This window comes from Malus sylvestris, chromosome 9 (assembly GCF_916048215.2).
Source record: "Malus sylvestris chromosome 9, drMalSylv7.2, whole genome shotgun sequence".
NCBI lineage: Eukaryota > Viridiplantae > Streptophyta > Magnoliopsida > Rosales > Rosaceae > Malus > Malus sylvestris.
Genome location: NC_062268.1, coordinates 30,650,497 through 30,674,860, shown reverse-complemented (window position 1 = coordinate 30,674,860; position 24,364 = coordinate 30,650,497). Strand labels below are relative to the sequence as shown.

Below are 24,364 nucleotides of genomic sequence, written 5' to 3'. Positions count from 1 at the left end.
TGCAAAAAGAAACTCACTTAAAATCTACTCTTCAATACCAAATGATTAAGTGCTCGTTTAGACATGTGTTTAAAATAACTGAAAGCGCTTTCAGGAATAAAACAATGCATGTTCAAATCAATTTGTCTTGCGTTTAAGCACAACAAAAATGACAGCTGACTTCTTTGACTCAGCTATTGAGATTTGCTCTTCAAGTTTCTGCTGATACAAGCTGAAGAGATCACCTAAGATTTCTTCTCCAAATTGTTGCGTGATGAGTCCCTCTGTGATAGCTCTAAAAGTTGGAGCACTGGGAGTGCCATGTTTCGAGACATGCTGTGGTAACGCTTCCAATATCTCTGCGCTAAAACATCCATTTCGTTCCACAATGACTTCCAGTTCTTGGGGAGATGCGAAATAGCAAGGCATGTTAAATGAATCTACTTTTTCTTCACTAATTACCCCCTGTATAAACGAAAAACATAGTATTAATTATGCACCCATATATATTTAAGATACGGTCTTCTGAAATACTGCATAAAGGAACGATATCAAATATGTGACATTGATCGATTTTTAAAATACCTCTACTCAGAAAGAAAAAAAGCTTATAAAGAAACCAATTTAATATACCGGCGTATGCAGTTCGATGAATATTGCTTACCTTCCTAGCCATCTCCACAAGGCAAGATCCTAAAATGTCAATAGCCAAATTTCCAATTAAGTGATGAGACTGAGGGATATCATTGGGGAGTCCTAATAGATTAAGCACAATCAATCCTCGATGCACAGTCTCAAGTGCTCTGGCACGGAGGAAACAATCCATGTCCTCAGCATATTGAGATTGATATGCCTTCAATACTTCGTCTTGGTTATTTGAGTAGTGGATTCGTCCTTTATTCCAAGCACGACTGTTTTTGTCCATTACATCTTTTGGTACTCTAGAAAGCCAATGAAGGGCTAATGAAGAGTGAAAAAAGTTAATGGAAGCCTTGGGAAACAAGCGACCGTGGAAAGAACCTGGCACACCCGCTGCATAATAGTTCCTGTTCTGAGGGAGGTAATTGAAGAGTATGTTAAAATCATTTAGGGTTTTATCACTGAAGAAAACTTGAAATTTGGGGACTTCAGAACTCGGCCCTCCGCTTTGATACTCAAATTTCACAGCTTCAAGTATATTTTCAACAGAAAAAAATGTATTAGGCCCAACCGAACAACCCAAATCTGCAATATGGAAGGTGTTGAATGGTAAAAACATGTCCAGTTCAAGCTTTTCTTTAATAGCCTTGCTTAGAAGTTCTTTGGTAGCATCAACAACTACTTTCTGCGAAAGCACAAATCACATTATAATGCTAATATGTTCAGATTTTGCAACTTCCTTGGAATTTCCTAATACCAACAGAAAGGATTACGAAAGAAGAAAATTTTCACTTTTCCAAGTTAACTAATGAAGAAAACATTTTCGTAAGAATTTCCAAGTGGTAAAGGCTGAATAAAAAGAAATAAAAAAAAAAAGATTTTTCATCAATTAGCAGAACCTGTTCGATAGAGTTCTTGGCATAGCTGTCGGGGCCATCTCCACCTTTCATTGGATATGCCTCAGAAACATTAATGGAATCCTCCATTGCAGCTGCCATCTCTCTCTCTCTCTCTCTCTCTCTCTCTCTCTCTCTCTCTCTCTATTTGTTTATATGGGGGTTGTGGGTGGTATGTGGGAGTCACTCCACAAATATAATCCAAGGCAAGGAGAAGAGAATAATGGGGAAAAGTCATTGGTAGTTGGTAAAGAGACCGTGTTCTGATCTGTGAGATAAGTACAAAATAATATAAAAAATAAATTAGATGGAAGAACCACAAGTATCACAGTATATTAAAAGTTGAGCTGACCAAATTTCAGCCCTAAATTCAAAATAATATAGAAAACCCAACAATTTGGACTGAAGCCCCAGTCCCGAAATACCATATTTGATACGGTCTTCTGAAATACTGCATAAACATAGTATCAACTTTCTGTAAATTACAATGGTCATCAGTTTGACTTCGATGCAATATCAATGGCTATTATTTAATTATAGAAAGGCATCAATTATAAGACACAACTTATCAATTATATAGAAACGGTGGCTGCTGTGCAGTTTGAATGCGGATTCAACCGTTCCGAATTGCTGAACCATAAGCTTTGTAGCTGCAAGGATTGATGGTTTGCAGATTGGAAGAGAACTGGTTTTCATGTTTAGAGTTGAAGAAATGTCTGAGTTTGTAATTGTTTGTAATGGATGGTCACGATGAAAATAATTAAATGGTGTATATTGTGCCACCTGTAATTTGATGTTGTTGGAATTTTAATTGCGTATTTCAAAACACAAGTCTTCATTAATCACTTTAATATTATTCAATTTGTTTTAAAATCCTGATTTCAGTTTGTTAAGAATGTCCCACATTGATGAGAGGAGAGACCTTGCATGAGTTTATAAGAGGTTGGGCTACTCCCTATATTGCCAATTAGTTTTATGGTGGAACCCCAACACTCTTCATGGTATCAGAGTAGGTGCCAAATAGCCACATGCACTCCACGTTACCCCAACTTTCTTATGTTGGAAAGTTTATATTCAATGTTTTTGTGCTTATCTAGTGGTCACTGTTCTGTCTACGGGCGATGATATTTATATTGGCTTTGGTCGGGTGATGTAGTGGCCAAGGGGTCGGAAGATATTTATTTTGGCCTATGGGTCGGGTGATGTAGTGGCCTACGGGTCGGAAGATATTCATATATTTGGCCTACGGATCGGGTGATGTAGTGGCTTTGGTCGATTATGATACCACTATTTAGCACATTATATATGATATATGTTTTATGAAAGGTTTTATGGTATGCTAGGGTTTCGGAAAACCTATTACTTATTATGCTAGGCATACAATCTAAGCTACAAGGCATTCCCCTACCACTGATATCGTGTCATCCTCTCTGCTTTTGACATCGCTTGTAATAACACTTTCTGTTACCCTTTCCGTTTGTATTTTGAATTAGATGTATGCTCTGAACATTATATTGCATAGTTATGTGCGAAATTTATATGCATGTTTCACATGTTCTTGGCATATGCATTCATTAAGTGGCTTGCATCACCCTCGAGTGTCGGCCAACACGTGGCCATCCCGCTATCCCTCGAACATTGGGATTAGGGCGTGTCACTAATTCTGTGTTTGTTAGCAGCAGAGATAATCATTAGTGGGATTAGGAGGGACTCGCGTTCACTAAAGCCTTCACTAAAGGGTCTTAGCGTGACCCTCCAAAAACAGTTAGACTGCTAAGACCAGCTTCATTCGCCCCTCTAAACCTCTACAAGCTTCGTTGATCTTGCCCTTTCTACTTTCAAACCCATGGATCTCATCCTTCGCACATCAACAGTAACAACAGTAGCAGATCGATGATTCATCAAATCGATCTCGCCCATCTGTGGAGGCGACGCTGAGGATTGATGGGTTATTTCAGAGAAATCGATCAACGGCGGCGACTCATGCTTCTCTATTTTTGCAATCCAGCCTCTCTTCCTCTCACAGGTAATGACTCAAGGTACTATTTTCCTCATCTTCCTCCTCTTCTTTTCCTTATTCAAAACAATTTCAAAGTTTCAAATTGTGGGTTGAGAATCTGCAGAATTTGATCTGGCAAAGAAGGACGTCGATCACGTACTGGAAAAACAGGACAGCGATCTCGCACTGCAGATGCAAGACGGTGATCTCGCATTGCAAAATCAGGACAGTGGTCAGAAAAATCTCTTGAAAAAATTGCGTCTTGCAATAAAAATAGTTTTGAAGGATCTGAAATTTTGCAGAAAAAAGATGGAGAAACGAAGAGAATGTGACGGGGTCAAAGAGGGAGAAAAGCAAAGAAGTTTCTAGGGAGAGGGAGAGTTCTTAAGAAAATGAAAAATGTTGCATAATAATAAAATATTAATAAGTATGTATTAAAATATTAATAGATATGTATTAAATAATGTAATATTAAAGGTTGTAATTATTTTGATTTTTAGTTCGGCGCTAAACTAAATATGTTTATACCATATTTAGGGTCTCGTATTTAGACCTCGTATAAATACTCAGGAGACTTAAATGTAATTATGTAATAAAGGAAGGGGCAATTATGTAATAAGTGAGGAGTCCTTATTCTATAAAAGGACCCATCACCCTCACAATTAGAGGAGGCCATTTCTTAAGCCCTGTCATCCCCTCAAAGCTCTCTCTCTCATTCAGAGCTCTCTCCCTCAGAAATACAATAATCAGTATGGACGTAGCCCAAATCTTGGGGTGAACCACTATACATCTTGTGTTATTTACATTTCTTGCAGATTCACGGTCAGATTTACGTTGTTCCAAGATATCCGGTTTTGTGCATCAACATTTGGCGCCGTCTATAGGAAACAACACGAAAAGCTATGTCGGTTCTTTTTTATTTTTTCATCTCATCATTGTCCACCGTGAATCTGCAAAATCACAAAAACCCAAGAAACCAATCCCATCTCTCTCTCATCTCACCGACCCACATTGAAGTCACTTCTCTACTTTCCCTCTCGTTCGTTCTCTCTGCTATCTCTGCAACACTGAGAACACCACCTCAGGCAAACCAAAAAAAAAAAGGGAGTTTTAACGAAAAGCCCACGGTACTGTTCACTTTAACGAAAAACCACATTTTTACACTAAAAAGTCAAACCTGGTACTATTTACTTTACCCTTTATTTTGTCCTTATCATTAAAACTCAAAGTTTTCAAGCCCTTTTCATTAGTTTTCCTAAAAAAAAAGGAAAAATTCGTTGAGGGGGGAGTGGCAAGTGCCAAGAGAGTAGAGACTCCTGAGTTCCACCGACCGCCGAGAGTGGGTGTGAAAACAAAGACAATCATCAATGATGGGCGTATTGTTCAAGTACGGTGACTGCGGGGCTCTGCTGAGGTCGATTGAGGAAGCCCAAGAGCATGCCGAACTCACCTTCCGCCTCCAAGCTTTCTAGGTTTTCTTAGTTCCTCCAAAACCCTAGTCTCTCAGTAAAAAGAGAGGTTAAAGGACAGCAACGTCACTGTTCGCCTTGACAGAGCCGCTGCTTCGTCTTGGCCCTCGGTTTTGGTCTTGCTCTCTTTCCCAAACTTCCAATTTCCATTAATCTCACAAGTCTTGATCGCCCTAAATTGCAATGGCCCATAAACCCTCCAAGGCCGACAAGAAGATCGCCCACGATTCCAAGCTCTGCTCCCTCCTCGTCGAGTATGGCCAGGTCATCATTATCGCAACCGACAACGTCGGCTCCAAGCAGCTCTAGAACATCCACAAAGGGCTGCGTAGAGACTCCGTCATTCTGATGAGGAAGAACACGATAATGAAAAGGTCTGTCAGGATTTATGCGGAGAAGACGGGCAACAGTGCCTACCTCAACCTCGTCCCTCTTCTATGGGCAACGTCGGTCTGATTTTCATGAAGGGTGATTTGAAGGAAGTCAGCGAAGGGATTGGCAAGTACGAGAACAACTCGCTTTCCATTAAAACTCAATGGCCGTTTCTCCCCGCCAATCCCCGGAGCCGGACGCCCAAACCCCACTGCTAGACGACGTCGTCGACGGTGCCGTTGACCACAAAGACCGTCCCGTTCACAGATCCAGATCCAGCGGCTGGCGTTCCGCTAAATTCATAATCGGGGTGGAGGTGGCAGAGAGGTTTGCTTACTATGGAATCGGCTCCAACCTTATTACGTTTCTGACGGGGCCCTTGGGGCAGTCTACCGCCACTGTGGCTGAGAATGTCAACATATGGTCCGAAACGGGGTCGTTGCTCCCTTTACTCGGAGCCTTTGTCACTGATTCTTTCCTTGGACACTACCGCACTATTGTTTATGCTTCCTTGCTCTACATTTTGACAGCAAAAGCAAAGCAAAATAGAAAAAGAAAAAGACAGAGATAGAGAGAAAGACAGTGGAAACAGAAAAGAAAAAGAAAAAAATGATGTTACTAAAGAATATTTCAAAAGCAAAGAAAAGCAAAAGCAAATCTGCTTCTGCTGTTCCATAGGCTTGCAAAGCATCATTGGTCTGGTTTTTGGAGAAGTGCAAGGAAAGGGAAAAAAAGAAAGGAAAACTAATAAAAAGGGCTTGAAAACTTTGAGTTTTAATGATAAGGACAAAATAAAGGGTAAAGTGAATAGTACCAGGATTGACTTTTTAGTATAAAAATGTGGTTTTTCGTTAAAGTGAACAGTACCAGGTGCTTTTCGTTAAAGTTCCCTAAAAAAGAAAGCAAAAGAAGAAAGTGAAAGCAAAAGCGAAGCAGAAAACAAAAGCAAAAGCAACGCAAACTGCTTTATTGATTTTTTTAATGATGTAATTTATTTTTTGTATCTTTCGGAGACATCTGTATAAACCTCATCATAGGGTAAAAAAAAAGAAGGGCAAAGCCCAAAATAAATGGGCTGGAATGTTATGTAGAGGGCGAAGGCTCATAAGCCCAAAATAGCTCCAACCAGGTGATTAAAAGTACGCCCAGTACTCCTAAATTATTCAGCAACCCACCGCTATTACCACCAACCAGGTGATGAAATGTAAAGCCATACTCTAATATCATTTGGCAAACTAGCCATTCATGCCACCAACTAGGTGATGAAATGTACAACCCGTACTCTCATGCATGCCACCAACCAGGTGATCAAAAGTACGCCCAGTACTAAAAAATTATACATGAGCATTACTCATGTCATTCATACATAAACATTCATGAGCATCACTCATGACAATCATACATAAACATTCATGACCATCATTCATGTCAACATTCATGAGCATCACTCATGTTAACATTCATGAGCATCACTCATGACAACATCCATGAGCATCACTGATGTCAATCAACATAAACATTCATGAGCATCACTCATGTCAATCAGCTTCAAAAGCTTCATTTACAGAGCTCTAGCTTCAAAAGCTTCATTTACAAAAGCTCCAGCTTCGAAAGCTTCATTTACAGAGCTCTAGCTTCAAAGCTTCACTTGCAAAGCTTCACCTACAAAGCTTCAGTGCAGGGTATACAAAGCTTCACTAGCCCATCATTTATGTATTAAGGAGCAAGCCCTTATTTTATAAAAGGGACTCCCTCACCGTCAAACGCCACAACCCGAGCCAACCAAGGCAACATAAGCCACGAGTCGAGCAGCCTCGCAGCATATGCTACTTCTAGTTGAGCATCATTTCAGATTAAGCACCACCTCATATCGAACATCAGTTCAAGACAATATCTAATTACTTCGACCCACACATGGACTGAATTTCAAGTCACCAGCCAAAAGACTATCTTGACTGAAGACTTGGGGGACTACTGTTTATACCATATTTAGGGCCTCATATTTAGACCTCGTATAAATACTTAGGAGACTTAAATGTAATTATGTAATAAAGGAAGGGGCAATTATGTAATAAGTGAGGAGTCCATATTCTATAAAAGGACCCCCCACCCTCACAATTAGAGGAGGCCATTTCTTAAGCCCTCTCATCCCCTCAAAGCTCTCTCTCTCATTCAGAGCTCTCTCTCCCTCAGAAATACAATAATCAGTGTGGACGTAGCCCAAACCTTGGGGTGAACCACTATACATCTTGTGTTATTTACATTTCTTGCAGATTCACGGTCGGATTTACGTTGTTCCAAGACATCCGGTTTTGTGCATCAACAAAATGTTTCACTAATTTAGTCCAACTTAGTCTATTATAAGCCAGTCTAGCTTAATCCTTGAAGTTAGTCCAATCCGAAATAGTCCAGTGCAACAAACGCACCTTAAAAGTTTTTGTTCATCTAAGACTCGACCGAGACTTGCTCAAACGTGATCCCTTCACAATTCTTCAGTCATAAGGACTCGGTTGGGCTGATGTCGTATAGGTCCGGAACACTCTTAACTCACGGAACCAATGATGGGCCAAATAACGGGCTTTTTATTCCAAATTACTCATTCTCACCCTAAATTTATATTTTGGGCCCAAACAGGATGTTACAACAATATTTAAGCCTTAAATTTTTATCTTCTGATTAGGCACTTTAATTTTTGGGGTAAATAACTAACCACCATATTGAGTTATGGCTCTTGTGTTATTTAGGTAGCTAACATACTTCTAATCTGCCACTCAGTACTACAATTTGGTGGTATTCCTTTTCACTTGTAAGTAACAGGTCTTAGGTTTGAATCTCGTGAATGGCGAATTCGATACCAAATTAAGTTACTCATTGTGTGGCTTAGTTGAACTCCCATCTCCCTTTAGTGTAAAATATATCATTGTACTAAAAAAACATACTTCTAATCTACTCTTCATTATTAAATAACTAACATTAGGAAATTTAACAGATAGATTCGTGAACACTAAAACAGCATGCTCAAATCAATTTGTCTTGCGTTTAAGCAAAACCAAAAAAGATAACCAACTCCTTTGACTTAAATATTTAGATTTGCTCTTCAAGTTTTTGCCGATACAAGTTGAAGAGATCATCTGAGATTTCTTCTCCAAATTGTTGCTTAATGAGTCCCTCTGTGGCAGCTCTCATGGTAGATATTGAAACCGGTTTGTATGGATGGGTTGTAACCGGTTTGTATGGATGGGTTGTATGTATGAGTTGTCATCCTCACTTTAGCTAAGTCATAGGCTAAAGTCCATTTCCATAGCTTGTCATTCACCTTACATCAACCTCACTTTCCATAGCTTGTCATTCACCTTACATCAACATTTCTTAGTTGCTTGTAAAAGCTTCTTTACTTGTAATTTGGTTTTTGTTTTTCCACTTGTTAGGGCAGATTTTAGGCATTGTGTTTGTGTAGTTATCCTACAATCTACAATCTATTGTAGCTTTCTTTTGGCTCTCTATAAGAGTTGCCTTCACTCTCTTGTAACATTCATAATGAAATATACAACAAATATTGAAACCAAAACTCAACAGTAGATGCACTACGTTTAGCTATAGAGAAATCGCCATGTTCCAGGACAAGATGAAGTATGGTTTCCAAAATCTGTATGCTGAAAGCATCCATTTCGTTCTACAACGACTTCCAGTTTTTGGGGAGAAGTGTGAAGGGATGTTAAATGAATCTAATTTTCTAAAGCGTTGAGAAAAAAAAAAAGGGACATAAAACACTCAAATTACGTTGAATTGATTTTTATATATATCTTTGACATTCATATATCGTTGTCACACGACTACTATTTTATTGTTACTTTTATGCTCATTCACCACCTTAATTACTAAACATTGAAAATTCATTAAAATACACCCTCTCAGTAAAAAATGAAAACTTATTCAACAAACCAATTTAATAAAGGGGTAGTGCAATTCACAAACCTATATTTATTTCTTACACATCCCTCTTAATTTTCAACCATCTGATCGTATAAATTGAAGAAGATCAATAATAAAAAATTTACAAAGGTATGTGAGAGAAAATAGGTGTGTGAATAGCATTATCCTTAATAAATTTACAAGGCAGATTTACTAGTCCATTGATAATTAAAATGATTAAAAAAAAACAATATATTAGTCCTCAATACCTGAATAAAATTTGTTCTTCCGAACTATTAGATTTTACATAACAAAGTATAATATTATTATGATGTAGTTTTACTACAATATCAAACATAGAGTAGTGATGTATGGATATTGCTTACCTTCCTAGCCCTGTCCTGGAGGCAAGATCCTAAAATGTCAAAGAGTCACATTTCCTAGAGAGTGAGAATGAGGGGTACCATTGTGGCGTCCTAAAAGGGTAAGCACTACTAATCCTCCATGCAGAGTCTCTAGCGCCTTGGCATGGAGGAAACACTCCATGTCCTCAGAATATTGAGCTTGATAAGCCTTGACTACTTCGTCTTGGGAATTTGAGTAGTGGATTTGTCCTTTATTCCAAGCTCCACTGTTTTTTTTTCGTTACATCTTTTGGTACTCTAGAAAGCGAATTAATCGCTAATGACGAGTGAAAAAAGGGAATGGAAGCCTTATTAGGAAACAAGCAAACCGTAGAAAGAACCTGGCACACCCACCGCATAGTAGTTCCTGTTCTGCGGGAGGGATTTGAAAAGCATGTTAAAATCATTTAGGGTATGATCAGTGGAAAAAAAGCTTGAAATTGTTGAAAAGTAAATTACTTACTAATTTCATGTTAGTAAATGATTTACTTATTTACTTTATCTTTGTTCTATTGTGTAGCTGTTTTATGTTGTGATAACTTGTGCTCATATGCCAAGTGTATGGTCTTAGATCAGGACTCATTTTCAATGGCTCATATGCTTTGTACTGCCATGTGTCATAATCACATTAGCTCATGTATTTGAACGGTGATGATGTCTGATGTAAGAGAAAGGAATGAATATGAATGAAAGGTTGCTCTCTGCAGTTTAGTAGAGATTACAGTTGTGAATATTCTTGTCTCTCACTCTCTGTTTTTCAGCTCCCTTTCAAAATCCAATTCCTGTATATACAAGTTTACTCAAATCTTAACATGGTATCAGAGCTCACGTTCTATCTGGAATCGGGGCTTCAGATTTGTGAGTGCTGTGCTCGGAAATCCAATGTGAAATTTCCGACTCGTTTGTCGATTCAAGTCTCAAATGGTTGGATCTGGTGGTAGTGATCTTCGGGCTCCAATATTCAATAGTGACAACTATGAATTTTGGAAGATCCAAATGAGAACTATTTTCAAATCACATGGAATCTGGGATTTAGTGGAAAAAGGGTTTGAAATTTCAGAATCGAAGGATAAGAAGATTGGAGATGAAGGCTCATCGGAGTCGGAGAGAGTTTCTCTGAGCGATAAGCTAATGAAGGATGCTAAGGCACTGGGTATAATCCAAGGAGCTGTCTTGGATGACATCTTTCCCAGAATCTCAAATGAAGAAACCTCAAAGGGTGCTTGGGATATCCTATATCAGGAATTTCATGGCGATAAGCAAGTGAGATCTATCAAGTTGCAGGGTCTACGCCGTGATTTCGAGTACACAAGGATGAGGGATGATGAAACCTTATCTATGTATCTCACTCGTCTTCTCGAGTTGGTGAATCAGATGAAGGGTTATGGGGAAGATTTACCCAGAGAGCGATTAGTCCAGAAATTACTCATAAGCTTAACTAAGGAGTTTGATCCTGTTTGTTATGTAATTGAACAAACTAAGGATATTGAAACTATTGAGGTACAAGAAGTGATTGCAACATTAAGAGGGTTTGCACAAGGCCTTGATAGGCATGATGAGAGTACCATTGAAAGAGCTTTCAATACTCTGAATCTGAACTCAAAAGGAACTCAACCAAATCTCTCGTTTGGTAATTCTAAACCAAAGAAGGATTGGAAATCAAAAGGAACGAAATGGGATCCTAAACCTCAGAATCTTGTTAATCGAGGTGGCAAATATGATCAAGGAGGAAAATCTAATCAGTCTAAGGGAAAATACAAGCATTGTGATAAACTGCACTATGGTGAGTGCTGGTTTAAAGGGAAGCCGAAATGTCATGGATGCAATCGTTTTGGTCATTTCATCAAGGACTGTGATCAACCAAACAAGGCTGGGAAACTTGTAAACTTTGCGAATCAGGTAACATAATCTGTAACCATGTTTTATGCCTGCCATTCTGCTACTATTAGAAGAAGTATGAATATATGGTATGTAGATAGTGCATGTAGCAATCATATGACCTCCCATGAATTCTTGCTTATTTATGTTGATAAGAATGTGAAGTGTAGAGTTAAAATGGGCACTGGAGATTTAGTGCAGTTAATAGGCAAATGCATATTGGTAATAGAGATGAAAGGTGTAACTAGGTATATTAAAGAAGTTATGATAGTACCTGGATTGGATGAAAACTTATTGAGTGTAGGGCAGATGGTAGAACATGGATATTGGCTTGTGTTTGGTGATTACATGGTTGATATTTATGGAGATGGACAGATGGAAGATCTGATTGCAAGTGTTCCAATGAAAGGAAACATATGCTTTCCATTAAGTTTGGAATATGTTAATCCTCACATGGCTAATAGAGCAACTGTTGAAGAATCAGCTTGGTTGTGGCATAAAAGATATGGACATCTAAACTACATTAGTTTGATGCTTCTGCAAGAGAAGGAAATGGTGCAGGGTTTACCTAGACTAGAAGTCTCTGAGCATGTTTGCTCTGGATGTGCTACAGGGAAGGGTCACAGGGAACCATTTGACAAGGGAAAAGTTTGGAGGGCATCACAACCTCTAGAACTTATTCACTCTGATATATGTGGCCCAATGCAGAGAACTACTCTAGGAGGCAACCGATTCTTTCTCACATTTATTGATGACCACACTAGGATGTGTTAGGTATTTTTCTTGCAGCACAAGTCTCAAGTCTTCAACATTTTCAAAAGGTTTAAATCCATGGTTGAGCTACAAAGTGGCTATCAAATTAAGAAACTCAGAAGTGATAGGGGTGGAGAATATACATCTCTAGAGTTTTCAAGGTTCTGTGAAGATATGGGATTAGAAAGGCAATTGACTGTTGCCTACTCTCCGCAACAAAACGGTGTTGCAGAGAGAAAGAACAAAACAGTAATTGAAATGACAAGAACTATGATGATTGAAAAGAAGATTCCTTTGAAGTTTTGGGCTGAAGCTGTCAACACAGCTGTGTATTTGCAAAATCGATGTCCAACAAGTGCTTTGAACAAAATAACTCCATTTGAGGCATTTAATGGAAGGAAGCCAGGTGTCCAACATTTGAAGATATTTGGTTCCTTGTGTTATATTCACATTCCTTCACAGAAAAGACACAAACTGAAGGAAAATGGTGAGAAGAGAGTATTTGTTGGATATGGAAATTGTGAAAAAGGATATAGAGTTTTCAACTTGAGAACTCAAAAGGTTGAACTATCAAGAAGTGTAATCTTTGATGAGAAAGCAATATGGAACTGGGAAACTAATGAATCAGTTCAAGTTCCTAATCTTTAGAATGATGAAGGAAGCTTAAGGATATCTGAATTTGATCCAGATTCAAGTGATTCACCTCAGTCAATGCAGTCTCTTCTAAGATCACAATCAACTAGAGATCTACAAGCATCTCAAGAACCTGTTTCACTTGGTTCTCCAGTTCCAATCTCTGAAGTTTATGATCATACCCCACAGAAATGGAAGAGTTTGAGTGATGTATATTGATGCGTAAATATATAAGAACACAAATTAAACCCTCTTTTTGTCAATTGTAGTAAAGTATGTAAGTAGGGATCGTTCTGGACCGAGGATTAGGAGGGATTGCTAAACACTTGAAAACTGACTTAGAAACGTAAAAACAAAGTTTAAAACACTAGATTAGACTCAAAGAATGCAAAACTAAAGTTTAAAACACTAAAACAAACCAAAAACTCAAAACAGCAACCAAAAGACTCAAAACTACCTTAAAAACACTTTCTGGGCAGTTTTGAACACAAAGCACCAAATTGGACGAATTTGGGTTTTAACTTGTACCAAAACACTTAAAAACATAAACCAAAACACTTTCTAACTAATCTAGGACTCCAAAATAAATGGGGGTTTGATTTGGACGAAAATAAACTAACAAAACAGATTTGAAAACGATTTTGGGATTTTAAATGGATGATGGATTAGTTAGAGGCTCTTTCTCCACACATGACAAGTATGCAAACGACTCGATTTCCAGTTATTCCTTCATTGAATTATGAATGACAATGCCCCAAATTAACCGTGACATCACTAGTTAATTCTCAAGTTTTCCTTGTGTTATTGGATTGGATGACATCATTCGACAACCCAAAGCATTCCTCAAAAGTTCCCTACATGACATCATAATAAAGATACAATCAAAGATCATTACGTTCAATGAAAACTATAAGCATTGACAAAGCACTTGCAACTATGACATCATGTCACTCATGCTAGGAATTGGACTTAACGCGATCATGACTAACGACCTTCACTACATATGAATATAAGTGTGTGACGATTATGTGAAACAACCTTATATTCTAGCAACATATTCATGCAAGCCAATTAAGTGTCGACCCCTAATTAACAAACACAAATAAGTTATTACTCGCACAGTTAAGCCAATTGCATTCACGATTCAAGAACTAATAACTGGAATTTATCAAATCAACTTGCATACATAGTCATGGCTTCGAAATTACCCCTAACCAATAGGGGTTTAGCCACTCATGTTCATAGCAAAACGAAAGGAAAAGAAATTAAACATTGAAATCATAAAACGAATTACACCTAGAATGCACCAACGATGAAGCTTGAGCATCCAAGAGTCCTTCCTTCTTTCTCCTTGCTGCAGCACGCGAATGGGTGAGTTTTGGGGGTTATGGATGGTGTAGAACGATGGGTTTATGGCTGGGATAGGTGTATGGGACGGCTAGGGTGGTTTTGGGTCAGAAAATATGGTGAATGGTGAAGGATAGGTGCGGCAGAGAGAGTGATGATGTTTCTGGCGTGAATGGGACTGAATGGGGATGTTTGTGGCTGCACACACATGTTTATTTAAAGGGATTAGGAAATTAAAAACCCTAGGCTAATTAGGTAAATAGAAATTTAAGTCAAAAGCTTCTAGAAGTAGGAAACAAAATCAGAAATTAAGGGAAAGGTCAAGGGATATGCGGCAACACCTTGAAACACATTAGGAATGTGTTTTAATGTATAAAATCAGGAAAGAACCCTCTCCCTTGCACGGCAAGGAAGAGGAAAGGGCAAGGAAATGCGGCTGTGATGTGGGAAAGGTTTAGGGAAAGGTTTGATGTCCTAAAACTGAAGGGGAAGTGGATCCATTGCACGGCAAGGGGATGGAAGTTTGGGAAGGGTGCGGCAAAGGTCCCTAAGAGTTCTAGGGCCTTTGTTTTGTGTCCTCAAATGCATATGTGTCCTCAAAGTGGCTGGACCATGAGTACTTTTAGAATTAGGAAAGGTCAAACCAAAATAGGAAACCTTGGCTTAACTTTCCTACTTCAAATAGGAATCCTTGTTGGAGTAGGAATCCTTGTTCTTTTAGGAATCCTCATGTGATTAGGAATCCATCTTCAATTAGGAAACCTTCGTTGATTAGGAATCCTTCGTCGATTAGGAATCCTTCGTCGATTAGGAATCCTTATTTCTTCAAGTCTTCAATTCATCCATTCCTTTTGCTCCAAAAGGCTCTAAATTACATCATTTTGCACACTTCGACTTTGGAATCTGAAAACACACAAAAGTGACTTTAAACACTAAAATAACTAAGGAAACACAACTCAAATGCACGAGAACAAGCCAATTAACTCGCATAAATATGCTCCTATCATATATGCTCAATGCAACATGAGCATCATTGAACCTGAAGATTTCAGTGAGGTAGTCAAAGATGATGTTTGGAAAAAGGCTAGGACAGAAGAAATATTGATGATTGAAAAGAATTCCACTTGGCAATTAGTTGACAGACCTAGTAGCAAACCTGTTGTGGGTGTGAAGTGGGTATATAAAACAAAGCTGAATCTTGATAGCTCCATTCAAAAACACAAAGCAAGGCTTGTAGCCAAATGTTACACACAGAAACCAGGGATTGATTTTAATGAAACCTTTGCTCCAGTGGCAAGGTTAGATACTATTAGGACACTCATTGCACTAGCTGCACAGAAAGGTTGGAAACTGTGGCAATTGGATTTTAAATCAGCCTTTCTGAATGGTGTTCTTGATGAGGAGGTATATGTTGATCAACCTGATGGTTTTGTGATTAAAGGGGCTGAAGACAAGGTGTCTAAGCTGAGAAAGGCCCTATATGGTCTAAAACAGGCACCAAGGGCCTGGTATAGTGAAATTGACACATATTTAATTCACTATGGATTTCATAGAAGCTCAAGTGAAGCAACTTTATATGTGAGAAGCAAGGAAGGTGTTGGTACCTTGATTGTGTCAATCTATGTTGATGACATTGTGTACACAGGGAGCAGTGCAGAAATGATGGAATAATTCAAAGCTGAAATGATGTGCAAATATGAGATGTCAGATTTGGGTTTACTCCATCACTTTCTTGGAATGGGGGTAACTCAAACTGAAGGGAATATATTTATACATCAGAAAAAATATGCTCTAACTCTTTTGGATAAATTTGGGCTCAAAGATTGCAAACCAGTGGTTGCAACTGATAAATTGAGAAGAGAAGATGGAAGTGAACCTGTAGATGAGTGTGAGTACAGAAAAATTGTTGGAAGTCTTCTGTATTTAACAGCAACTAGACCAGATATTATGTTCTCTGCTAGTGTGCTTGCACGATTTATGCACAAGCCTACCAAGAAACATTATGGAGCTGCTAAAAGAGTCCTAAGGTACATTCAAGGAACAATTGACTTTGGAATTGAATATTTGAATGGAAAATCTGCCTTGCTGATTGGCTATTGCGATTGTGACTGGAGTGGATCTGAGGAGGATATGAAAAACACCTCAGGGTATGCTTTTTTCATTTGGAAGTGGGGCATTCTCATGGGCTTCAGTTAAGCAACACAGTGTAGCACTTTCAACTGCAGAAGCAGAGTATGTTAGTGCAGCTGAAGCAACATCTCAGGCCATTTGGCTTAGGTTTGTGCTCAAGGACTTTGGAGAAGAGCAAGCTATAGCAACATCATTATTCTGTGACAACACTTCAGCTATAGCTATGTCTAAGAATCCTGTGTTTCATCAAAGAACCAAGCATATTGACAGGAAGTTTCATTTTATTTGAGATGCAATTCAAGAAGGTGTCATTGATCTGATTTACTGCAAGAGTGAAGAACAGATTGCAGACATCTTTACCAAGGCTCTTCCCAAAGACAGATTCAATAACTTGAGAAGTTTACTGGGTGTGAAATCAGTTAGCAATTTAGAAGGGAGTGTTGAAATGTAAATTACTTACTAATTTCATGTTAGTAAATGATTTACTTATTTACTTTATCTTTGTTCTATTGTGTAGCTGTTTTATGTTGTGATAACTTGTGCTCATGTGCCAAGTGTATGGTCTTAAATCAGGACTCATTTTCAATGGCTCATATGCTTTGTACTGCCATGTGTCATAATCACATTGGCTCATGTATTTGAACGGTGATGATGTCTGATGTAAGAGAAAGGAATGAATATGAATGAAAGGTTGCTCTCTGCAGTTTAGTAGAGATTACAGTTGTGAATATTCTTGTCTCTCACTCTCTCTGTTTTTCAGCTCCCTTTCAAAATCCAATTCTTGTATATACAAGTTTACTCAGATCTTAACAGAAATTCGGTAATTTGAGAACTTAGCCCTTGGCTTTGATACTCGAATTTCACAGCTTCAAGTATGTTTTCAACCGAGAAAAATGTATTAGGCCCAACCGAGTAACGCAAATCTGCAATATGGAAGGTGTTGCAAGGTAAGAAGATGTCCAGATCAAGATTTTGTTTAATACCCTTGGTTAGAATTATTTGGCAGCATCAACAACTCCTTTCTACAAAAGCACAGAAAGGAATGGAAAAATATTATGATAAATGAATAGTTTAATTTGCAACTTTTACTAGTTGAACCAAAAAAACGCATCGTGAGAATTTCCTAATATATACTAGTGAAGGCTACATAAGCAGAACCTGCCGTATAGAGTTCTTGGCATAGCTGTTGGGGCCATCTCCACCTGCCATTGGGTATGCTTCAGAAACATTACCAAAAAACTTTTACAGTGGCGAAGCCAGAAATTTTCGAGAGGAGGGGCGAAATTTCAAAAGGTAAAAGGTCCAAAAAAATATCGACACCCACATCATTTTAGATAGTAAATAAAATTAAAGTCGTTCATAATTTGTCAATATAAACAAGTTACAATGTCGTTCATATTTTGTGTTACTTTCCCTAATAATTTGGCATCATTCCTTTGGAACTTAGAAAATCCTCATCCAAATATGAATATGAATGCAAGTAGCCAATTTTAGATGTGTCCTAGCAAGCGATCTGTTTGTCAGTGATGGTGGTCGTGTCAGCTGCGGTGTGGTGTTGCTCATGCGAGTTGATGGGGGCACTGTGTTGGTGTTTAAGGAAAACTCTTTAATAGAGGTAGAGTCCACCAATACATGTGAGTGTCATCTCTATTAAAGAGATGGTACAAGTAGATGAAAAGAACATCATTTTTGTTAAGTGTGGTATTCTGATGAAAAGTTAACATGTATACATTTTAGTGGAATGTATATCGACGATATAAGTACTAATTAATATATTCATTTGATTAACATTCTCAAAATTATGGCTCTTAACTGAATTATATACTATCATTAAATTCATAAAGTAGATTAGAGATGTCTAACAAAAGACACAATAACCAACTTGAAGTACTAATTAATATATTCATTTGATTAACATTCTCAAAATTATGGCTCTTAACTGAATTATATACTATCATTAAATTCATAAAGTAGATTAGAGATATCTAACAAAAGACACAATAACCAACTTGATATATATATATATATATATATATATATATATATATTTATTTTTTTATTTTTTTTTTTTTTTGAACAAATGATATTATCATTAATGGGTGGGAGAGTAGGCTAAGCCTCATAATGAGTTAGCAATACTATGGTTCAAATTCCCCTTTTACGTGAATTGAACCTAAGACCTATCACTTACAAGTGAAGATGAAGACTATTAGATTGTAGTACTAAGTAGCAACTTGACAAAATTAAAACAACTAAAAAAATGAAATCGAGGGATAATCACAGCACCAAAATGCCTTCATTTTAATAAAATATTAAACGAAATAAAAAGAAAAACGAAAAAGAGCCCAAAAATTGGGCCGAACTAGTTTCATGTGGGTTGTAGATATAACTAAGTCAAAAGCCTATACCCGTAACAACATCGTTCCATTAAAGCCAATAAACATGACGACACAGTTCCTCTTAAAGCCAATAAACATAACGGCACCATTCCTCTTAAAGCCAATAAACTAAAATGTGCTACAATTCTTCTTCCTCGCGAGAAGATATGTGAAATTTCACAGTTTTAGTGCAGGTTCTTAGGGATGACGTCCGGAGGGGCGGCTTATCGCTCTTAGAGTCGAGTTCTGATGCCTGGAGGTGCGATCACACCTCCTTGCATCTCTATGGCTCGCCACTGCGCGCGCAGCATTTGTGCAGCTGCAACAAAAAACAGGGCTTCATTTCCGGCGAGAGGAAGGACGGGTACTTGCTCCTGGGCTTCATCTCCGGCGAGGGGAGTGGCAGCCGCCACTCCTCGCCCTCATGTGGCTTCACCACTAACTGCAGCTGCCATTTCTCTCTCTTGCTCTTTAACTGGTTACGGGTATGTGAATGGTATCGTGGGAATCATTCTTATTTATATGTGCAGTTTATTGGCTACAACTTCACTCTATAATCCTAAGGCAATAAGAAAAAACTAATGGAAAAGTCTAAGGTGGCTAGTTGATAACGATGACGTGTTCTGATGCGTGAGAATAGTTTGAAAAGTTATTGTAATAATAATCAACAGTTTGCTACCGCTTGACAACCTATTGCATAAATTTATTGGATGAGAAGGAAGAAGTTTAATCACAGAGAATAAAACTCTATAAAAGCGGCGGGGAAGCATGGAGAAAAGGACACTCAACTCAACTTTAAAAAAGACTCTTAAAACTCTGTCAGTTTCTTTGCATTCTTTTTGCAGTCCAGTCATCACCTTTACAGTGTCTAGCTCTGCTACATCTTTTTGTAGTATCGATTTCTTTGTTGTTATTTCCTTTGTTTTCCATTCAAGTTTGTACTCTTTCCACTGCAAGAAGTTTGCCCGGATAGGTTAAAACTTAGTTTAAACTCTTATGTTCATTACTCATTGCGTCAATTATGACTTTTACATACATTGTACTGTCATTTTTATTTACACTATGAATTACTGCAAGCTTTTCAGTTTAAGTACCTCCTCAATATCTGTTTGTCTTCCCTCTCTGTTTTATTTCTTTTAACTAACCATGATAATGAAACTCAAATTATTATTGGTTAATTCATGATCAATTCACATTTAACACAAAATTATAGGTCCTTGTCTTCAAGGCATAGAAAAGAACTCATTATGGACTTAACCCCTCCATAAACAATCTGTTGATTAAAAAGCTTATGTAACTTACGGCGTAAATAAACAACTCAAACACCTAAAGCAATCTAAAATCTGTTGGTCTTGGCCAACAATGGCACGCCCAACACTCTATTAGCTTTATAAGAGAGCCTAGCAAAGGCTCCACAATATCAGGCTGGACACATATGCTTTTCAAACAATTCTTTGGCTCCTTCTACATATCCATATTGCATGTAACCATTATTCATCGTGTTGCAGTAAAAAACATTGTTCGATTCTTGACCATCATTTAGGTCTTTCACGAGCCCAAAAGATTAGTTCCGGTTCAAAAAGACCAAAGTTGCTGTTTATTATACACTTGCTGCTCCAGCTCTCCAAATCCGTTTATATGACTCTATTTGTACTGATATGTTCGGAATCGCTCTGAAGCCTGATGATGATAACACTCTGTTTGGACCCGTTCTGAAGCCATGTGTTCTTTAGCTGCTTCTACATATCCATATTTCATGTAACCATCCTTCATCATGCTGCAGGTCTCGGGTTCGAGACTTGGGAGCAGTCTCTCCATAAATGGGGATAAGGCTAGCCGACATTCACCTCTCCCCGACCCTGCGTAAAGCGGGAGCCTTGTGCACTGGGTACGATCCTTCATCATGCTGCAGTAAACAACATTGTTCGTTCTTCACCCTCATCTAGCTCTTATGTAGTCAAACTAAGATAAAAGTGGTGTTAAAATAGAACTACTACAGATTCCTAATCAACCGTAATTATTGTAAACATTGTAACTTAAATCGTGCAATTTTAATTTGAAAAGACTACTTTTAAAACATGTGGAAGCATATTATTTGTAGGACAATTTGGAACTACATCTTCAACCCATTGCATTCCAGGTTCTTATCCTCTTCCCTCCCCTGACATAAACAAGATTTGTCCCTTAGTTTTTTCATTATTTTTTTGTTGGACACATCATGGAACTCATGAGTGGGTTTCATTTCATCGACATAGTGGGTTTCATTTGTGCATTACTAACGGATTTTTTTGACGATTTTGTGATAAGAATCAAAGTATGGGACATTATGACACTTGCAGATGCACTGTCGAGTATAGGTAGCTAATATCTTTCCATTGTTATACAGAGTGAAGCTCACTTAAAATCTACTCTTCAATACTAAATAACCAACAAACAGAAAGTTTCAGGAATACAAACAAATAAACAATGAATGTTCAAATCAATTAGTCTTGCGTTTAAGCACAACAAAAAGGACAACTGCCTTCTTTGACTCAGCTATCGACATTTGCTCTTCAAGTTTCTGGTGATACAAGCTGAAGAGATCATCTAAGATTTCTTCTCCAAATTGTTGCTTGATCAGTCCCTCAGTGAAAGCTCTCATAGCAGGAGCACTGGGAGAGCCACTCAAGACATGCTGAGGTAAGGTTTCCAATATCTCTATGCTAAAGCATCCATTTCGTTCCACAATGACTTCCAGTTCTTGGGGAGACACGAAGTAGGAAGGGATGTTAAATGAATCTACTTTTTCTTCACTAATTACCCCCTATATGTCAACGAAAAACATATAGTATTAATCATGCACCCATATATATATATCTAAGATACGATCTTCTGAAATACTGCATAAAGCAACAATACTTGCAATATGAAATATGTGACAAAAAACTCTACAGTTACCTTGACATTGATCAATTTTTTAAACATTCAAAATCCGTTAAATACCTCTACTCAGAAAGAAAAAAAGCTAGAAACCAAGTTAATAGACCGGTGTATGCAGGTTGATGAATATTGCTTACCTTCGTAGCCATCTCCACGAGGCAAGATCCAAAAATGTCAAAACCCACAATTTCAATACAGTTAAGAGGGCGTCCTAGTAGGTTAAGCACAATCAATCCTCGATGCACAGTCTCAAGTGCTCTGGCACGGAGGAAACAGTCCATGTCGTCAGCATATTGAGATTGATATGCCTTCAATACTTCGTCTTGGTTATTTGAGTAGTGGATTCGTCCTTTATTCCAAGCATGACTGTTTTTGTCCATTACATCTTTTGGTACTCTAGAAAGCCAATGAAGGGCTAATGAAGAGTGAAAAAAGTTAATGGAAGCCTTGGGAAACAAGCGACCGTGGAAAGAACCTGGCACACCCGCTGCATAATAGTTCCTGTTCAGAGGGAGGTAATTGAAGAGTATGTTAAAATCATTTAGGGTTTTATCACTGAAGAAAACTTGAAATTTGGGGATTTCAGAACTCGGCCCTCTGCTTTGATACTCAAATTTCACAGCTTCAAGTATATTTTCAACAGAAAAAAATGTATTAGGCCCAACTGAACAACCCAAATCTGCAATATGGAAGGTGTTGAATGGTAAAAACATGTCCAGTTCAAGCTTTTCTTTAATAGCCTTGCTTAGAAGTTCTTTGGTAGCATCAACAACTACTTTCTGCGAAAGCACAAATCACATTACAATGCTAATATGTTCAGATTTTGCAACTTCCTTGGAATTTCCTAATACCAACAGAAAGGATTACGAAGGAAGAAATTTTTCACTTTTCCAAGTTAACTAATGAAGAAAACATTTTCGTAAGAATTTCCAAGTAGTAAAGGCTGAATAAAAAGAAATAAAAAAAAAAGATTTTTCATCAATTAGCAGAACCTGTTCGATAGAGTTCTTGGCATAGCTGTCGGGGCCATCTCCACCTTTCATTGGATATGCCTCAGAAACATTAATGGAATCCTCCATTGCAGCTGCCATCTCTCTCTCTCTCTCTCTCTCTCTCTCTCTCTCTCTATTTGTTTAAATGGGGGTTGTGGTTGGGTATGTGGGATTCACTCCACAAATATAATCCAAGGCAAGGAGAAGAGAATAATGGGGAAAAGTCATTGGTAGTTGGTAAAGATGCCGTGTTCTGATCTGTGAGATAAGTACAAAATAATATAAAAAATAAATTAGATGGAAGAACCACAAGTATCACAGTATATTAAAAGTTGAGCTGACCAAATTTCAGCCCTAAATTCAAAATAATATAGAAAACCCAACAATTTGGACTGAAGCCCCAGTCCCGAAATACCAAAAAAATTTCTAAAAAAAAAAAAAAGAAGTAATAAATTAGATGATCAGCAGCCTGTAAGCCCCTCTATTTGTAGAGGCTGCTGTTTCTCTTCGCATAGTGTACATTACATCCATTCGGCAGCACACTTTTAAATCAGCCACGACTCTTCATTAAGACTTGTCAACTTTCTGTAAATTATAATAATTTTAAATAAAAAATTAACTGCACTATGTACGATAAATTATTAGGAGGTAAAAATTTCTAAGATCCTTATAATTTGAATTCGGATGAGATACAAATCTGTCTAGAATTAGGATTAGGGGTGGTCAATATTAATTGTTTTCTAAGTTAAAAATTCCTTTTATAAAAAGAAATTGCACAAATCACACGTGTGAGCGTATTATATGTCACAATTCAATACATAACTCATGGCACACGCGGCAACCAAAAGGAAAATACATCTCACAATCTCCCATTCCCACTAAGTCACTAATCCAATCATTTTTCTTTTTATCTTACACCCAAAAAGCATTTGTTTGACCAAACCATGTATACATAACATCTTAGGAAGGCTGCAAACAAAGGGAAAAAACCAAATATTTATCCAAAAAGAGTATGAAACGTTCCAAAATACTCCCGTTTTTGGCCAAATTTTTTTCGTGGTCCATGTGGTAACACGACACTTTCAATGTGACCCTCGTGATGAAAAAGTTGTTAATTAAACCCTCGTAGTAAGCCTTGTTAGCAATTGAGGTCCAATCCAAACTTCTGTTATTCTTCCGTTAAATAAACTCATGTAACTATCACATGGAGGGGTCAAATTCGTCATTTCAATTCAAATTACATTGTATGCAGTGGACATCTAGTATGACTTAGGGTTTAACTGAAATTAGATTTTACCAAAAAATAAAAAATAAATAAAAAAATTTAAACGCAGTGAAACTAAACCTATAAAACCATGTCAATGGCTAGGAGAAGAGGTGAAGGTGAAGTTGCGCCTAATTTCGTAGGTATGATTTCGTTTGGAAATCCTAATACTTTTAATAAACTTTTGTTTTTTTTTTTCAATGCCAACACGTCTTTGATCATGAGTTAGAGACTTAATCTTATTTAAATTTTAATTCTTCGATCAATTTGTACCAGTCTACATATATGCCTTTCAATTTTGTCTTTAATTCGTAGTGTGGTTTGATGCAGGCTATAGTCTTGCAGTACACAACCTTTCAATGCACCTTGGAGACCTCCTGAAATGACCTCTGCAATATCA

The 24,364-nt window shown here is 37.7% G+C and overlaps 3 protein-coding genes and 1 pseudogene across 3 annotated transcripts; 1 reads left to right on the top strand and 3 right to left on the bottom strand.

Moving 5' to 3' along the window:
* Positions 1–23,064, bottom strand: LOC126583862 (loganic acid O-methyltransferase-like). Its single transcript, XM_050248393.1, has 4 exons — positions 22,836–23,064; positions 1,518–1,646; positions 644–1,303; positions 1–444 (listed from the first exon to the last, which is right to left on the bottom strand). Exons 2-4 carry the CDS (start codon positions 1,614–1,616, stop codon positions 118–120), a joined length of 1,086 nt encoding a protein of 361 aa, XP_050104350.1. The 5' UTR covers positions 1,617–1,646; positions 22,836–23,064; the 3' UTR covers positions 1–117.
* On the top strand, positions 3,425–3,886 carry LOC126583864 (uncharacterized). The gene is made up of 2 exons (XM_050248395.1): positions 3,425–3,540; positions 3,638–3,886. The coding sequence occupies exons 1-2, from the start codon at positions 3,459–3,461 to the stop codon at positions 3,880–3,882; spliced, it is 327 nt and encodes a 108-aa protein (XP_050104352.1). The 5' UTR covers positions 3,425–3,458; the 3' UTR covers positions 3,883–3,886.
* LOC126633959 (loganic acid O-methyltransferase-like) lies at positions 9,690–19,100 on the bottom strand (annotated as a pseudogene).
* On the bottom strand, positions 21,142–22,887 carry LOC126583863 (loganic acid O-methyltransferase-like). Its single transcript, XM_050248394.1, has 3 exons — positions 22,701–22,887; positions 21,846–22,487; positions 21,142–21,592 (listed from the first exon to the last, which is right to left on the bottom strand). Exons 1-3 carry the CDS (start codon positions 22,797–22,799, stop codon positions 21,269–21,271), a joined length of 1,065 nt encoding a protein of 354 aa, XP_050104351.1. The 5' UTR covers positions 22,800–22,887; the 3' UTR covers positions 21,142–21,268.
* Positions 23,065–24,364: the final 1,300 nt, after the last annotated feature.

Coding starts and splice junctions, on each gene's coding strand:
- LOC126583862 (XM_050248393.1), bottom strand. CDS start 1,616: ATGGCAGCTGCAATGGAGGATTCCATTAATGTTTCTGAGGCATATCCA. Junction 1,304..1,517: donor CCAAGAACTCTATCGAACAG/GTTCTGCTAATT, acceptor GTGCTTTCGCAG/AAAGTAGTTGTTGATGCTAC. Junction 445..643: donor TTGTGGAGATGGCTAGGAAG/GTAAGCAATATT, acceptor TCGTTTATACAG/GGGGTAATTAGTGAAGAAAA.
- LOC126583864 (XM_050248395.1), top strand. CDS start 3,459: ATGGGTTATTTCAGAGAAATCGATCAACGGCGGCGACTCATGCTTCTC. Junction 3,541..3,637: donor AGCCTCTCTTCCTCTCACAG/GTAATGACTCAA, acceptor GAGAATCTGCAG/AATTTGATCTGGCAAAGAAG.
- LOC126583863 (XM_050248394.1), bottom strand. CDS start 22,799: ATGGCAGCTGCAATGGAGGATTCCATTAATGTTTCTGAGGCATATCCA. Junction 22,488..22,700: donor CCAAGAACTCTATCGAACAG/GTTCTGCTAATT, acceptor GTGCTTTCGCAG/AAAGTAGTTGTTGATGCTAC. Junction 21,593..21,845: donor TCGTGGAGATGGCTACGAAG/GTAAGCAATATT, acceptor GTTGACATATAG/GGGGTAATTAGTGAAGAAAA.